General features: G+C 31.3%; 2 protein-coding genes across 2 annotated transcripts; both read right to left on the reverse strand.

Annotated features, from left to right (window-relative positions):
* Window positions 1-1332: 1332 nt before the first annotated feature.
* Window positions 1333-4097, reverse strand: LOC106620107 (antigen 5 like allergen Cul n 1). Its single transcript, XM_014238503.3, has 3 exons — window positions 3895-4097; window positions 1729-2120; window positions 1333-1656 (listed from the first exon to the last, which is right to left on the reverse strand). Exons 1-3 carry the CDS (start codon window positions 4036-4038, stop codon window positions 1398-1400), a joined length of 795 nt encoding a protein of 264 aa, XP_014093978.2. The 5' UTR covers window positions 4039-4097; the 3' UTR covers window positions 1333-1397.
* Window positions 4098-9240: 5143 nt separating this feature from the next.
* Window positions 9241-16751, reverse strand: LOC106620105 (venom allergen-1). The gene is made up of 4 exons (XM_014238500.3): window positions 16059-16751; window positions 13673-13822; window positions 12119-12363; window positions 9241-9635 (listed from the first exon to the last, which is right to left on the reverse strand). Exons 1-4 carry the CDS (start codon window positions 16209-16211, stop codon window positions 9383-9385), a joined length of 801 nt encoding a protein of 266 aa, XP_014093975.1. The 5' UTR covers window positions 16212-16751; the 3' UTR covers window positions 9241-9382.
* Between the last annotated feature and the right edge of the window lie 2222 nt (window positions 16752-18973).

Consider the following 18973-nt stretch of genomic DNA (forward strand, 5'->3'; position numbering starts at 1 on the left):
ATACATACAGTGAAGACAAACGAGTTTGAAAGGCGATTGTGAATGTCAGAAATGCTGCTTAAACGCTACAAAAAGAAGTCGATGAAAAGTGGATCCACTACGATAACCCGAAACCCAAAAATTCTTAAGAGAAATCTGTCCATCCAGCCAAATCACCAGCAAAGCCGAATATACATACATGACACCAAGGTTATGTGCTGCATTTGGTGGAATCAAATGGCCGTCTGTATTATGAGCTTCTAAGACCGTCTGAAACCATTAATGGACAATAATTTTACGCCATGCAACGCTCGGCCTCATGTTGCAATACCGGTTAACTATTAGGAAAACAACAGCTGGGAAGCTTTATTTCACTCTTCTTATAGCCTAGACCTTGCTGCTTCTAATTATCTTTTGTTCGGGTCGATGCAGAATGCCTTCACCGGAATACGGTTCACATCAGAACAAGGTATCAAAAATTAGCTTGATTCATTATTGGCCGCCAAGCCAGCGTAATTATACTGAAATAGAATCCACAAATTTCCAGAAAGGTGGGAAAATGTTGTAGTTTATGGTAAGATTAGCAATAAACATTGCTTTTGCTCGAAGAAAATCTGAAATTACAATGAAATCGTTTCTAAAACCACTGATTACTTTATTTTTAGACAGATGAATGTCCAAAATCTGGTAGTTTCTCTTTTTATTTGGTAAGACTTTCACAGATCAGATAAATGGCAGTAACATAAATGCAGGCAAACATGGTATGAATGGAATATGAGTCGCACATGCCGACTGTTAAAATTCAAATGGAATGATATAAGAACTCTAGTAGGAGTACTAACAGGCCACTTTCCAATATTGTATTATAGTATTGTAGAAGCTGTCAGGAGGTAGACGAGGAGGAGAATCAGTAAACATCTTCTATGCGATTGCACAGCACTATATAGAAAAAGAATCGCAGCCATCGGTCGAGGGCTTCTTGACGACGTCTCGGAGGTTGCTGGGTTAAACCTTGCCTTATTGATGTAGTTTATCAAAAGTACGCGGTGGTGTAGAGAGGAGCCAATAGAGTGAGGGGACTTTGGTCCCGGTGGTATCAAAATGCAGCTTTCTTTACCAATCAACCTAAATAAATTATGATGTAGAACAAAATCATTTTAGATAGACTCTTATTTAAATCACCTAGCAATTACTCATGGGTTTTAGTGTAGAAAATGTGCGAATAGATTCAATTAAAGACTATCTTTAAGTTAATAGATAATCGTATGTGAATTTTATCAAGACGTTGTTTGTACCCAAACAATTGAACTTCATCAAATATTCATACTTCAAATAAAAAACAAAAAATTTAAATAATGTATAAATAATAACTAATAATTCAGTCTTTATTTCTGTTACACAATTTTTGCTTTTGTTGCTTAATATTGATAGTTTGGATTGTATTTTTCCTTTGTGGAACATAAACCAGGGTAATTTCGATTACGACCAGTTTTACATTCCGACGCCGGCTCACCTATACTATAAACTGGAACACCTATAGCGTATTTACTCGCATAATTACAGGCCATATTGTAGATGTGGAAGAAAGGAAATGAAGGATTTGTGTAACGAATGACGGCGCAACCAACGTGTGTATTGCGATCAACTACGAACTCCGCAAAGTGACCATATTCTTCGCTGTAAAGCAAAAAAAATTGAATATGAAATTAAAATGTAATTATTTACTCAATATAATTGTGCAATACTTACAATTTGTACGAGACGCGGAATTTCGTTATATAATTACTATTAATCAAGGGATATTCGCCAAACCACAAGCCCATTGAACGGCTTATCACTTCGCTTATAGTAACTCCTTGCCGCTGGTAAGCAACGCCAGAGAGATTTTGTCCCACATTCGCAAAGCGTGGCGTGTTGTTGCACTCATCGTGCTCAACATAACACATTTTCAAGTTGAGCGCCGCAAGAAAGGCGAGCTCTTCATCCCACACCATGGTGGCCATGCGCGAAGCGGGATAATAACCTGGCAACTGGCCGAGCGCTACGAAGTTACGGCGTTTATTGTGCTCGTGTAGGATCTCTTTTTTGTAGGAGCGCAAGTCTATCATAACGGCGTCGTCGGGGCAGGCGGCGGTGAATCGCTGTTGAAGGTAAATATGAAATAAAATTGTACAGTCAGATCAAATAAAATAAATATAATTATTTAATTATAATATTTTTAATTGATATCAAATTTTAAACATTGAAAGCCAGTGTTACAGTTAAATGGGTTACTAATTAAGAAATATATATTTTTATTATTATTATTATAAACCACACAATTAGATATTCGAAAAAAGGTGAAGATAATTGAAAAAAGGTATAAAATATATTTTTATATATATATATTTTTTAAAATATTTGAAAATTTGAAGATTTTATATATTTTATATTTTTAGTATATTTAACTTATCGCGATATGTAAAAATAGTAAAAACCTCTCGAAAAATGTTAAAAATACATATGTTATTTAAATTTTTCAAAATTTTGTAATAAAATACGTTTCATAAATAGTTCAGACAATAAATATATTACAAATATATATTCTCAACTCAAATGCTAGCGAGACAGAGCTAGTATTGTTCACTAGGAAGCACAGAACTACGGAAGTTATTCCGCCAACCAGTTATACCAGGTTAACAATAGGGCATAGGGCAAGCTACTTGAGACTAATTTTAGACAGGAAGCTTTCATGGAAACCAAACTTAGACGATAGAGTAAAGAAAGCAGCTACAGCACTTAATACCTGTAAAAGGATGGTGGGGCCCAAATGGGGATAAACGGAAAAGAAATAAGCGGTAAGGGGTATGGGAAGCAAACAAAGAGCAGCTAGTGTATGCATCAGTGGACCTCTTAGAACAACGCCAAATCAGGCACTAAATGTCATTTTACATTTACTGTCAACCAACAAACTTGTTCCGCAAGCAGCTGTCAACGAAGTCAGCTGTTAGACTGAGGATCGCCTGTAATAAGAGCCATTTTATGATACTAGTACTTAGTAAGTTCCCATTTCTATCCAATAACACGGGTTTTCGAAATGTTACAAAATTTAACTTTCAATCGTTCCCCAATATTGCCATAGTAGTGGACAGGGACGGGTTTAAGCTAGATATTCCAGTGGGGGACTTTATCAGTTTGTTATACGCGAACTTTAAATTTTTTAAATACATTTTTTTTTATTTGAGAAAGTAAATGGAAATATTTAAATCAGTATTTATAATAACATAAAAATAAAAGAAAGCAAATATTTAAATATTATTTTACATATGGAAATGTATATTTTTTATGTAAGGAATACTTTACAGTAAAAAATAAAGTAATTAAATTAATAAATATTAGAAATATATATATTGTGTAGATAATATTTTTTAAGTATTATAAAATTGACATTTCTGAAAAAATAATATAATACAATGTGAACTAAAAATATTATTTTTTTATTACAAAATGTATCAAACACAAAAAACCATTCTTAAAAATAAATTATTTATCATACATATTTCCTTAGTGTTCGTCAAGGTGTTTATTATAATTATTAATGTTATTTTAATATAATAAAAGTTTTATATTCAATTTTTTTCTTAATTATCTACTTTTATTTATAAAATTAAAATTATATAAGTTTTGATTGTTTACTAATATTTCTAAATTAAATAAAAATACCAAATTCTAACACAAATGTTTTTACACAAAGCATAAAATAACTAACTTATTTTTGTTTAATATGCCGAAAAAGTTTAAAAATAAGCTAGAAAAAGTGCTTTCTTTTTTAGTTAAAAAAAAATTAAAGTTCGTAAAAAAATAAAAATATCTCAATTTTCAAAAGTTTTGTAAACATTTTCTTAGCACTAACAAAATTTTTTCATATTCACTTACACCATCATGTCCACATGCAATATGCTGTTTCCTATTCGGGCACAACTCGGGATCACACCAAGATAATCTGTTTGACTTCACCTCAATGAAGAAGACAAAAGCCAAAACGAGCAAAAAATTTATTGTAGCAAATTTGGAAAACATATTTTACACGAAATTATAAATTTTCAAAACTGTAAGCTGTAAACCCCGTTACTCAACACAAATCGTTACAAAATACGATTAAATGGTTTTGGTGCGTTCGCTGCTTATTTTATACTTGAAATCCAGAGCGACGAAATTATATGAAAGTGAAATTCTAAAATTTTTATTTTTTTTTGCATTTTTTCTCACAGAATAATGCTTTCTGTTCAGGATATCGCATTGAGATGCTAAAAGTTGCGAGATGTAATAATTTCAACAAGAAAACAAAAACAAAAGCCAGTAAAGATAAGATGAAGTAATTAGCGAAGAAAAGAATTATGAAATAAGAGAAATTTGACAAAGAGCACAGACCGATGGAGAGTTGTTGACAGGTGCAAGTGAATTGTTGAAATATTTAAAGCGAGGAATGAGAGGGTAACTGCAACACGCGCCGTTCTCATTCTAATTCATACGATTTTAATTAAAATTTACGCTTTGTTTGGGTGCATTATTGCAATATTTAATATACATACTAACATTTTTTAAAAGTTCAGATTCATAAAAACATTTGTACGAGTATGTAAAACAAGAGCCTTTTGTTGTGCAATTAATTTGAAAGTAAGGAGTTCGTATTTTCCTCGTTATCTCATTCAATAAAATAAAATTTCAATGAAGCGAAATGCTAACACCGTCTCATTTGTGATAAGTACTAAGACTACAAAATAAAAATTGCAATTATGTCTCAGCTTAGTCTCTTTTGAGCTCTTCTGTACACTTGATGCTCCAACTTTTTCAAGTAGGCTGAACTATACGATTTCATTCGCCTCAATTTTTTGCCCGGCCAATTACTTATTTTAGTTGACTTCGAATCACTGAGACTACCATATATTAGCCTTCTGCTTCTAGATATTTGATGTAGACCACACTTTATTAATCCCAGAAGACGATGATCGTCTCCTTTTCGGCTATCTCCTGTTTTCGTCCCCTACTTCGGAGCTAGTTCGTTGGTCCATGTCTCGTTCGACTTATCCTCGGTTTTTGTACGCCGTGATAACCATTTTGTCGAGAGGGTGCAGATACTGCATCGGATTGCTCTAAAACAGGGTCAAATATTGCAGTAAAGTGGTCCTTCAATCGGTAATTTGTCAATATGAAACGATGTAGTTTTCACGTGCTTCCTCGTTGAAACTCGTTAAACCAATTTTTCACTGTCGCTAACCAAAGAAATGCGTATCAACACCACCTTTACGCTGAACTTCTAAGTCGATGGTATAGAGCTAAAAAATATGAAATCATTTATCTATTTGAGCATTATTGTATCAGCAATCGGTGGATCAAGGGAAGAAATCACCAACCATATAAAGAAAGCTAACTCCAAAGTAAAGTTCCCACTTCTATACGGCTGCGAAACATGAAATATCATAACCTCTAATATCCAAAAGCTGCAAGAGTTCACAAAGCGATGCCTTCACAATACATATTTGCTACAGTTTATGCCCGGTCAGCATCTCTAACACGGTCTTATGTCACATACACATTAAACACCCTTATAAGCCGAAATTCTCAAAAGAAAATGAAACTGGATCGGGCACGTTCTGAAACGAGATCCAGACACAATCACCTGGAACACTATCGACTTGAATCGAGGAGGCAGCCGACGGTAAGGCCGACCTGCTCTAACCTGTAGTAGAAATTTTCATAACGAAATATATAAGGTCCAAAATGCTGAAGTCAAATTAAGGGCCTAGCACAAAGGGCCTAGCACGAGATTAATAGAAGAGTCTCATTGTGGCCTTTGGTACCCCACAATATACGAGTATATATACATTAAAGAAGAAGACTCACAGTATATACCAAACGTTTTTTGTTTCCAGTGCTGGATTTCCTTTCCAACAAAATACGACTCACCGACGAATTTCCATTTTCGAAAATCTGCGGACGTTTAAGCTTCCACTCGCGGTGACAACAAAATTATGAGACCGATGAACCGGCCGTAATATAATATAACCTTTCTTTATCTACAATTATGCAACCAAATATTATATAAAGTATTAGACATAAAATTCCTGAAACATTTAAAGTTGGGATTGTAAATCATAGGACGATTTTCAGCAGAAATATTAGTTCGAAAGCGTCCTATTGAACAAAAGTAGTGAAAGATAAGTCTTCATGATATTTGCATGAGTCTGATGTTTGCAACTAATCTTGAGTATATTATTTCCCAAAGGCAGCTTAGATAGTGTTCGCCGTTCTTAATACCGTTAGTTATTAGAAAGTGACACAAATCTAATTGAGAATAAGCCACTAACAGTAGAAGTGTTTCGAAAAAATTCACACACCACAAATATTAGAAGCAGTGCGTCCTAAACCCGTTAGTTCATAATATTTTCGTCAACTCTCTTTTTTAAGCAATAAAATCGTCTTTATTTACGAGTACAAATTTTATATGCATTTAATAAATGAATGTCTTTAGAGCATGCCAACTCGAGTGTGATTTGTTGGTTGTGAGTTTATTACTCATTGTTGATATTTTTGGAGGAAAGTTCATTAACATCACGTTTTCTTGACTTGCGCCCACGCAGTGACTTTGACCCAGAGCAGCTATGTGGTTTGATAACTTTTAAATGAAAAAACAACAATAACAAAATCACTTCTCTGATGCTTATAAGCAAAAACAAAAACTCATAATTTTTATTCTCTTGCAACAGAGTATAATAGTTTTGTTCACCTAACGGTTGTTTGTATCAACTAAAACTAACCGAAATAGATATAGGGCTATATATATATTATATAAATGATCGGGATGACGAGACGATATCTGCCTGTCCCTCCGTTCGTCGGTCCGTCCATCTGTGCAAGCTGTAACTTGAGTAAAAATTCAGATATCGTAATGAAACTTGTTACACGTGTTCCTAGACTCAAAAGTAATAACGAGTTCGTAAATAGACCACTGCCACGCTCACAAAACGACATTAAACTAAAACCTATAAATTGTCATAACTAAGCGCTAAATGAAAATATAGAACTGTAATTTCGCACAGGATATCGCAGTAGTAAGGTCACCTGTGAGCTAAAAATAAAAAAGGGCGTGGCCCCGCCCTCTAAAAGATTAAATGTACATAGTATATTTCAAACAGTTCAAGTTAAAATAATCAAACCACAACCCACTTCCCATATAACGGCACTCTTAAAAACTACTTAAAGCGCGATAAATCAATAACTATATACTCCAGAGACTTCAAAAATGACCGAGATGGTGTGACAGAATGTTATAGGAGCAGCGATCAAAATTGCACAATGGGCGTGATACCGACCACTTTTAGATGAAATCTCATATCTCGGAACCTGCTATACCGATTTCGACCAAATTCGGTGTATAACATTCTTCTGACATTGCTATATTACAGTGGCTATATACTTCATGTATCAGCCAAGATATACTATAGCTGCCATTCAAACTAACCGATCAAAATCAAGATAAAGATCTTCATAAAATATCTTATTTCTTATTAGATAACCTTAAATCGTCGTATGCAAATCGTTAGCCCGTTACGTTTTTAGATTTAGTTATACATTTATACGCTATTAGAAGTGTACCTGTGAGGAGTATTATAGTTTCTTTGCAGTTGAAGTTAACGTGTTTTCTTGTTGTATTATTATTTGTAGATTTATTTAAGTACGTATTTAAAATCATTTACCATTAGGGTCTTGATCTTATTATAAGGTTGTCCTTCTGAAAAAGTACTTCTTCTTATCTCTTAATAAATTTGTATTTCAAAATTGAGTTATATCAGGCTGTATATAGGATTCTTTGTAACAACTTGACTCCAGCGCCCACTAGAGGGTAAAAATATTTGGAATAGTCGTTCTTTACCTATTAATAACACGGGTCCACAGTTAATTTGTTTCCCTACAGTTAAGAATGTTTTTAGATATACTTGTGCCCGCAGTTCATGAAACTATCAAAGAATTTGTAGGATTTGCTCTCGTTTATTTTTAAATCTAAACATGAAACAAAATAATGGATAATTTATAATACAAGTTTTATTTAAGAAAATACCTAAATTATCCGTAAATCTTTTCCAGATTATTGCGTAGATAGTCTAACTTAATACTCATGTTTGTTCCTAGAGTCTAAACATTTGTCTGCATATTTTGCATAATTTCTTCACTGTGTGGCACTTTACGGTTACTTAGTAAATTTTCGACTATCAACATAAGTTTTTCCATGACTCACTTTCCAATCATGACTTTGATAAATCCAAATCTTCAATACTTGCTGAATCAAATAGTCCTTTTTTCAACTTTTCCTTATATCTAGATACCTCCATGTTTGAATTTTAGCAAAACTTTGAAACCTTCAGCAAAATTTTTCCCATATCTTCGGTAAGGAGCCTGAGCGTGAGATTCACGTGAAATATATCGATTATAGCCCAACCTGACGACACAATTTACTATATCGCAAATTACAGTTACGCATTCTAAAATACATACAAATACTCAAATCTTCCTATAGAGATCAAAAGCACCTTTTGTCCAAATTTCATGAAAACTGTTTGAACTCATAAAATACGCCCAATAATACAAGATAATATCTTCTTAATTAAAATTTGGCAATAACGTGAATATATTTACAGTTTATTTTCATCACTCGTTATGCAGTTATTTGTTAATCGCATTCCTTGACATTGAATTTTTAATAAGTTCGAAAACTATCAAGCGATTTCATTAACCTTTCTTTCTTTTATTTATTTTTCGTTTTTTTTTTTTGTTGTTATTTCTTTTTATTCGCCAATAGTTTCGCGAAACATGCTAATGAGCTTGAGCTCACTTAGATAAACGAAACAAATCTTTTCTTCCGAAATTATGCCGTTTTGACTGTGATAACTTTTCTTAAAAACCGGCTTTTCGATAGCAAGTTCCAGGAGGAAAAAAATGTCGAATTCATTGTGACGTACATACATATGTAGATAAGGTAATTATGCTTTGATTGTTACTAAAAATAAAAAATTAATGAAAAATTTGCCTTTGTTTAAGTTGAGATGACTAAAAATATAATCGCATAATTTACCGCTTGACACAATCAAAAAAAAAACAATCCAACAGAAAAACAGCCTAAATGCAACACTGTTTAAAAATAATTAAAATAAAAAAAATATGTAGTATTTGTAGAATACACAAAAAAGATGCAAATAAAATAGAATTAGAATAAATACAATACTGTTTAAATTTGTCAGCTATTTTTTGTTGTTTATTACATAAATTTTTTTTATTTATTATAATTTTTTTATTAACTATTCACAAGCATTTATTTGTGTTAAACTTAGCATTAATCACTACTATAACTACATAAAAGCACTGGCTCTTAATAATTCGGATTGATCTGCTCCTTTTCGGAGCATAAACCGGGATAATAGGGGTTTTTACCCGCCAGACAGCGTGAACCGGGTTGGCCCACTGTGTAAACGGGTGTGTCCAAGGCATAAATTGACGCATAATTACAGACCATGTTGTAGATGTAGACGTAGGGTACATCGGGGCGTGTGAAGCGTATAATACCACAACCCACGTGTGTATTACGATCGACGGCAATCTCAGCGAAGTGACCGTAGTCCTCACTATTTTAAAATAAATATAAAAAAAGTTATGTTTGCCATTTGATTCATATATTATATATATAATATTTATGGTTTCATTAGTTAATAATATTTTGTTAAACCGTAATTTGAATTAAAATAAAACAGATCAAATAAAAAAATTTTAAATAAAAATTTTAAAAAGTAAGTAAAAGTAAGGAAGTAAATTTTTTTGTTGTTGTTTTTAGTTATTACCTAATATTTTTTTTAAATTATTTTTTTTTTACTTTTAATTTTTAAAATTTTTTTACAATAACTTTTTTTTATATAAACTTTTAACTTGAACATTTTTTATTTTTATTTATTTTTTTAAGCCTTAAATTTAAATTAAAAAAGTTTAAATAGAAAATTAATATTATCTTGATGTATTTTTCAAAAATAGTTCTTCTATTCATTATCATTATTTTTTATATTGTCTATTGACAATAGCCAAATTTGTCAAAGTTATTAGCTTTGTTGTATAAATTTTGATACTATCTTTAAATAATATTTAGTTTATTATCCTTTCGCTTCAAAAATATTTTTTTATAATATTTAATTGTATTCTTTTCTTTTTTTTTATTATTGTTTTAAATGAATTTTTATCTTTTAATTTTTTTATATTTAATTGTTAATGTATTAGTTTGTATTTTTTTTTAGATATTTTGTGATTCTATATAATTAAATTTGTTATTATTATATATAATACATTTATGTCTAAGTATGTTTTGTTAAAAAAAGGAAATAAAAAATATTTTCAACATATTTTTTCCACTTTTATAATGCATTATCATTAGTTTATTTTATTTATTTTGATGATTAACGTTATTTGATGATTTTTTGATATTTACGTTGTCTTTCATATTTCGGGGTTTGGCAACCTTATTGCTGCAGTCTGGAAACTCACAACTTTATCGTAAAGTCTGACATATTTGATGTCACACATACTCAGAACGTTTTGACATACGTGTGCTATTCGTGTTGTTTACAGTAACTTAAAATATTCATCTCGGCAAAAATATATAATTAAATCGCGAACATTTCTGCGCATTTTTTGCAATTTGATACGTGGATTAACTCAGCAATACTGCATCGATAAACTTAATTAAATTTTTGACGATAAAGCTCTATCAAGGACCAGTGTTTATCAATGGTATGGTGAATTTAGTCGAGATCGTAGATCACTCCAAGACAAATTTCGTTAAGATCGTCGAAAATCAGTTGTTGTTCCGGCAATTGAAATTATTGTTGCTGTGCGCAAACTGATATTGCAAGATCGTCTTGTGACTTATCGTCAAATTGTCAATCGCTCAAAACAAGGCTCGTGTCAATTAATGAAGAGATATCTTAAAAAAAATACGACAGCCGTGCTTCGAAATACGTATATGACATCGTGACTATCGAATCGTGAACTTATGCGTATGAGCGAGAAAGTAAACAGCAGTTGACTGTATGGGTGTTCCAAGATGAGCCGAACCCAACAAAATTTGTTCGCGTACGAAGCACTTCCAAGCAAATGGTTGCCTGATTTGTTTTTTTGGAAAACCTGAATATTTCGTAACCATACAACTAGAACAACGCAGAACTGTGAGTTTGAGTGATAAACCACCATTTGTTTGCAAGTTGTCTTTCAAGAAATCAAGAAAAACAACCGCCGAAGATCTCTTCAGCACGACATTTGAGCACTCAAAACATCGATATGATGAGTCATCGACGGGACTACACCTGACTTGGCTCCGAATAACTTCTTTTTATTCCCGTACGTTAAAAATAAACGTAAGATAAATAAATCAGCGTTTTCCATCCCCTGAAGAGGCGGTTGATGCATTCTGAACGCATGTTTTGGAGATATCTCAATCAGAGTGGTCAAAATGGTTTCGAAAATTGGTTCAAATGCTTGCAAAAGTGTATAGATCTTAAGGGAGAATATTTTGAAAAACAATAAAGCGATTTTCGATGATTAATATTTCACCTTCTATATTGAAATATAAAAGCCGACGCTCATACATATATGTTTTAATTTGTAAGAGTATACATGGATTTTTATTTTCATTATTTTTCTTAATTTATTTTTAAATATTTTTTTTAAATGTGAAAATAAAAATGAAAAATGAACTGAAGAAAAGTTCATTGGCTTATGTATGTAAGCATATCACACAATATATTAAACATTTATTTTTTTATATTAAAATTTTTATGTATGATTTAAGCTTTGATATCAATATTTAGTATTGTTTTTGTTTTATACTTTTTTAAATTTTTCATTTGCTTTGTTAAAGTTTAAAAAGTATTTTCTTTTTTTAATTATAAAAAACTTGGTTATATTGTAAATTTTTGCGAATGATAAAATAAAATTAGGAGATTCAATTATGTCTAAACTCTTATTTTAATTATTAGTCGACACCACTGTTGTATACTTAAACTTGTCAATAAATAAATGAAATTAAATGCGATTCGTACTTTTAATTTATTTATATAATACTCACAAGTACTTGGTCACGCGGAATTTCCTTATATAACTGCTATCGATCAATGGATACTCATTGAACCACAAACCCATCACTTCTTCGATAATTCCGCTCACATTCACATTTGGATTGCGATCACGCACAACGCCGCAGAGATTTTGGCCGGAATACTGAAAACGGTAAGTGGTATGGCAGGAGTCATGGTCTAGTATACAAGTGCGTAAATTGAGTGATGCCAAATATTGTAGCTCATCATCCCAAATCTGAAAAGAAAGTGTGTAAAAGTCGAAACCATTTTAGATTATACAAGAACTTGAGTTTTTTATTTTATATATTAAGCACGAGCAAATTGGGAATCGGCTTTGACAATAGCTGTTGATTTGAGGTAAACAATAATAGCTTAAGGTTCTGTTCCTTCAAATTTTAAGTTCTGTTTCAAAAGCGAGTATACCTCAGTTATTAAAATTCAAATGATACCTAACCTTAGAAACTTGTGTGTTTCGGGTCCACAGAAGTGTCTAATTATTACCTCATAAGGTGTAACTCCTATTAAGAGATTTTCATTATTTACTTATACTCAAAGAATTGGCGAACATTTCTGTTTCGAAAATATTAGCTATAAAGCCGTTGTCTACATTTAGGGTAAATTTGAAAAGAAGGTGGTGAAAGTAAAGAAAGGAAGTTCTAAGTTATAAAAAGTGGCTATACCATATTTTTGCAACAAAAATTAGAAAATATTAGTTGGAAGTTCATTTATTTTATTTTTAATTAAAATTAATAAAAATATAAAAATTTTTTCCAATTCCCTACTTTTGGTGAAATTTAAGGATCAAAGAATGCATCAATAAATTTAAGCCAAATAAACTGTTAATTTTTCGTATTTTCTTGTACTGGGTTACGCAAGTACATTTTTATGATAAAATCAAAAATATATTTTATATTTATAATTAAAAATATGATTTATATATTTTTAATATATTTTTTTTAGTAAGAATCAATCATTGTCTAAAATATGTAATAAGCATTTAATCTTCATCGGTAGTAAAACAAACTGACATTTACGAGTATTTTAATTAAGACTTATAGCAAAAGATTTATTTGCGATTAAAGAGTACTGTTTTTACTATTTGTTGCTGTTGTGTTTTTGCTCAAAAGGCGTGGCATTCGCTATAGAATATTCACTTGCATCAACGAAGCGCTGGTTAAGAAAACAGATGCGAGGGCATTTCTGGATTTTTATGGTTTTCCTGTTTTACACACACATACAAACAAACAAACATATATATATATATATATGTACATACATACGTGTATGTATTTTACACTCTCGGCCGCCGTGTTAAGTGTCCAACACAATATTCTTGCGCGAAATGCAAATGAAAGTGAAACGAGTTTGTTGCTTAAGTCTTTTGTACTAACCACCCGTGTATGGTATTTAAAGATTATATATTTTATGCAGATTATCGACTTTTTAGCACTTTTAACCAAATTTAATTATAGTTATTTATGTAGCTATTGACTTTTACGCAGAGAACCGGTCAGGCAAATGTTGAAGATGCCGCAAATACTCACCATTGTGGCCATGCGCGCTGCGGGATAGTAGCCGGGCAGCAAACCGAGCGCTAGGAAATTTCTTCGCTTATTGTGCTCGTGCACAAATTGATCCTTATAATCGGAAATGTCCAACTCAATGGCATCGGATGCGCAGCGTTTGGCAAAATCCTATAGTGAGGGGAGAGTGAAAAATATTTTATTTAAAAAATAAATTTACTATTAATTTTAGAAATTATTTGTTTTTTTTTATCAATCTATAATGAATGCGCAATATTTTTAAATAAATTATTTGTATATATTGTAGATTAATATTTTTTGTAAATAAAAAGTTAATAAAATATATAAAATATCAATAAATATTTAGAAAGTAAAAATATAAGTAAAAAATACTCGTACAAATGAGTTAAAAAATAGTTATTCATCATGATACTTTGAAATGTTTTTCTTTTAAGATTTTTGTTTAGCATTTAAATAAAAAAAATTAAGTTTATAAAAATGGTAAATAATATTTCGGTAATCGGGGTTGTGAATTTTTTAATTACAAAAATTTTGGCTTAAAAATTAAATTTTTATTTTTCAATCCCGATGTTGCGATTAAAAACTTAATTTTCATTTTTTAATCCAAGATGTTTGGTATTAAAAATTGAAAAGTGCATTATTTGCAACTCAGTCTGTATTATAAAATTCGAAATTTAGTTTTTAATCTCTTTGTGTCAATTACTTTCTTATAATTTTTTAAAATATATTTTTTACATTTATCCGTTCCAATTGGACTTAGTTTAAATTTTTTTTATTTAAAAAATTTCACACAAAAAAAAATTATGTCAAATATTTATGTCTGTATTTTATTAATATATATATCACGAAATTATTAAACAAAAAATATTTGTATTTCGAAATTTTAACTTCAACAAATTTTTATATATTGTATCTAAAATTGTCTTTTAAATATGTTATATATAAAAATAGTTTTGAAAATAAAAAAAAGGATTTACTAAATATTTTATAATTTGTGGAACTTTATATTATAATTTAATAACTATTTTTAAGCAAATTTATTAAATTGTTAAAAAAAATTTTTTGCGACTCTATTAAGAAGTTACATGGGTCTCATGGCTTTAAAAAGTCTATTTATTTTTATTGTATTAAATAATACTAGACCACCTCTAGAATCTTATTCTTAATGCTCAAGTTGATCAGAATAATAGTTTAGGAGATATAGTCCTTAGTTTTTGAGAGAACGATCTAAACCTGTACCCGTCGTTTTCCCACCAATTTTAATTTGACAAGATATCTTCCAGATTAGATTAGATGCAGTCGCTTGTATGGAAAAATTTGTCATTTGACGAAATATCTTATCATAGATTATTGTCCAAATCAATGGTGCGAACTCCAAAGAAGATTTTTATATTATTTTTTATAAAAATTTAAATCTTTGCATATATTATTTTTTCATTTTGATTAACTATAACTCTTTAACAATAAAATAATTTTTCAAAATATGTTAAACTTTTAATATTAAATTTTTAATATATTTTTAGATTTAAAAACAAAAAATTTTGCTGTTACAAGTATTATCTTTTTTCTATCAAACACCTTTATTAAAAAAATTATTAATTCAGTATGAAACAGTAGGGCACAGTAAAAATAATCTTTTATAAACAATATTTGAAATTTAGTTTTTCTATAAAAATCCTCAGTTCATAATATTCTTCAAAATTACTTTATAAATTTTATTTCTTCAAATTTGTAAAGCATATATAACATGAACCAATTTTATTTGAAAATATTAAATTTTTTTTTGTTTTGGATTCCATTTTAAATAGATTTCAAAAAATTTTTTTCGAGCGTAGAGTTTGTATGCAAGCATTGAATTTCGTGCTTTGATTGTTTTCTCAAAGAATCTTATTCTTTATAAAAAAAAAAATGTTTAAAAAAATCTAGTTTTTAATTTTGTAATTTGACAAATATTTTTTTAAAGCATTTTTAAATAAATAAACTTTTTGGTAGAAATCCTTTTGCTCAAATATATTGTCAGAAATATTCAAACAATTTAATTATGCATACTTTGTTTTATATTTTATTTTTGAAAAAAATAAAAAAATAATTTTTATTTTTATTTTAAAAATAATATTTAATAATTTAATTTTTTAATTTTTTCAAAAATTTGTTTAAAAACTATATTTTATGAAATAAGCCACTTTAATTGAATTCAATATTTTTTTGCATAATGTTTGAATACGGGCTTTAAATACTTTTTAAATTACATTAAATTTTTTAAAATTTTAATATTATTATTTATTAAAGTATTTTTAACAAACTTTTTTAAATATATTTATTTTTTAACACAAAATTTTTTTTTCTCATAATTACTTCACATATTTAAAATTCCCTTAACACTTACACCATTATTGCGACAGGCCAAGTGTCGCACGCCGCGCTCGCATAAGGTCGGATCGCACCAGGAGTACAGCGCGCTGCCGTAGCCCACTAGGAGCAGCAGTGAAAGTGACAGTGTTGCACTCGTGCAAGCTCGTAAATTATATTTCGTTGACATTCTGCTAATTGCCAATGCCCAAACGTTAATAATAGCTTTTTAATACTTTATTTCGAGCTTTAACGCTGTTGTTGTTGCCTCTGCAAAATGAGCGCTGCAATTTTGTTTCAATTTTGTTTGTTAACAGCCGCTAAGTGGTAGGTACAACGTAGCTGATTGACTTTCAAGCAATAAAAGCGTGAACGCAATAAAAAAAATTCAATTTCAAATGCACAAGTTTTCGAAAAAAAAGTTTAATTTTCAAAATAAAGCGTTTAGAACGTCACTTAATACATAGCACGCTTTCAAGCACCGCATTCGCTAATCTGTTGCTCGCACTGCACCGTTAACATGTAGCGTTTGCATGCGCGCCGCACTTACGCCAATATCTAACTGTACTTATTTGTTTACAACACGTTATTAGTGATTTTAGAAAATGTCGAATTGAATTTTAGCGAAGTTTAGTTTGCGCGCCGCCAAGCGAAATGTGAAATTCGAAATGCGTCTTTATCGAGCGGCGAAATCACAATGAATCTGTGTTGAAGACACCTTGTCTAAAGTGTCTGCGGCGCATGAATCGCGCAACAAAGCACTTAAGTGTGTTTGCTTTTGTTTTTGTTTTTCTTTCCTCAAATCTAATCAAATGTGAAGAACGAGTTTAACTGTTTAATAAATTCAGCCGTTAATGAGTATTCGTATTTTCTATTTCGTTTGCGTGTTTATATTTATGTTTTGCATAAAGATGAAGGGGAGCGCATTGACCAACCCATCAGCGGACTTCTTCCCCCAAGCATGGGCACTCAGCGCTGCTCCAGCGAACCACTTTGCTTGTCAATCTGCTAAACGCAATCATTCATCTTTTTATTATCTTGCGATTTCTTTGTTATTTGAATTTATTGTGTGGACAGTTAGATAAATCAAGCGATAAATCAACATCGCAAATGTAAAAGCAGGTGTCTTGTTGGTGTTTATTATGGTGAATATAGTTGTTATAGTGGTGTAGGAGAAATGCGTAGTTTACTTGGAGATAAAAGGCTAATAAATTACCAGAAAAAAAGAAATAAAGAAGAAAAAAATGGTAGAAAAAAATTAATCAATGAAATAAAGACACATGTGGCATCTTTGTTTCTTTTTAATACTAACAACTAACTATACCATAAATTACAATATAAACTCCGCAAACAGGTGATGAAGTCTTGTGAGTCGGCTTTGTCCAACGAAGTGGGTTATATTCGCTTATTGGCGTAGCATCTACCGAACCCCATTTAATTAAACGAAAATATTGCTTATATTCTTAGAAATCTGCTAAGCAATACAATTGGGGGAAAGGTGAATTCTCCACAAGGACCTGAGAGAGAAGCTTTCAAGCCACACTGGTGGATGACGCAGGAGTATGCGACTTGCCAGCGGAACTTATAACATCTATACAGATGGATCAAAACTGGCTAATGGCATGGGAGCCGGAATCTTTTGCTCGGAACTGGATTTCAGCCGACCCTTTAAACTTGCGGAATACTACAGTAACTTCCAGGCGGAAGTATTTGTGTTCAGAAAAGCGGGTGAGATAGCTAACAACGCAGGAAACAACATTAAGAATAATTATATAAATACGTCGATAGCAAGGCGGAGACAAGAGAATGTCCTTAGCGACTGCCGGAAAGCGGCTGCATATATAGTGGGTTCCACGCCACAAAGGAATTGCGGAAAACTATATAACTGATGATATTGTCAAAATACCCATTCGTCCTACCGAATCAGTACAAAAAATACAGAAGTCATTAAAAACGATATACCATGAAATTTCCGAAAGGGCTGACAGACGGATTAGGGCGGGAGGGAATATCTTAAAGATCATGTAGAATCGCCAAGATCATGTGCAAGAGCCCCAAAGCGAAACTCGCATGCTTTTCACTCACACGATCTCGAAAGGACTGCAGAACGGTTGTTGCCCCAATCACTTCGCACAACTTACTGGCATCACACGCGAGCCGGATGAGCATAAGTAACGGCGATACATGCAGAAAAGTAGGTATGAGAGAGACGCTGGAAAACCACTTATGCTTCTGTCCAGCATTATCTAAAATATTATATATCTAGAAGCTTCGCAGTTCAAGGAATTGGATGAAGTATAAAAATTAGATATCAAGTTGCTCTTAAAGTTGCGCTGACGTCCGGTATGCCGAATACTTCAGCTCTAATTAAACTGAATCACCATATGGCATTACTAAGGACTAGTGGGTCTATGTATGGCGTAACAGGCGGTCAGTATAACCTAACCTAACCTGAACACAGAAGCTCCAGGTTAATATACTTTTAAACTAGACTCGAAATCTTTCGATAATTATTTAAAGCTGAAAAAGCAAGCAGAAGCAACTATAGCCCCAACAGGGCTGATATGAAATCATTTGCGGTTTGAGTGATTGTATTATTGACTCATTCTAAAGTCAGTCCTACCTTGAAAGCCCTTAGTAATCACTTTGATAATGCGGTCCTTAACCTTAACCCTGTTTTTGTAATTTATGCGGAACTTAAAATACATCGCTAATCTAACGTAATGATGGTTCAATCTACAGATATGGATGATCGATCTGTATACCATATAGCGGAATATTGGGATATTTGTGGGCATCTCTCATTATCTTAGTCTTCTCTCGAATATCATTAGAGTGTTCAAAGAAGTTCATGCTATAAACTATGTTTTTAGAAAACGAAAATTTTAGACAATTTTTGGCCACAAAGTGGCATACTTTAATCGCATTATTCACGCAAAGTTTTACCCCGAT

The sequence above is a fragment of the Bactrocera oleae genome, chromosome 4 (genome assembly GCF_042242935.1).
Source record: "Bactrocera oleae isolate idBacOlea1 chromosome 4, idBacOlea1, whole genome shotgun sequence".
Classification (NCBI taxonomy): Eukaryota; Metazoa; Arthropoda; class Insecta; order Diptera; family Tephritidae; genus Bactrocera; species Bactrocera oleae.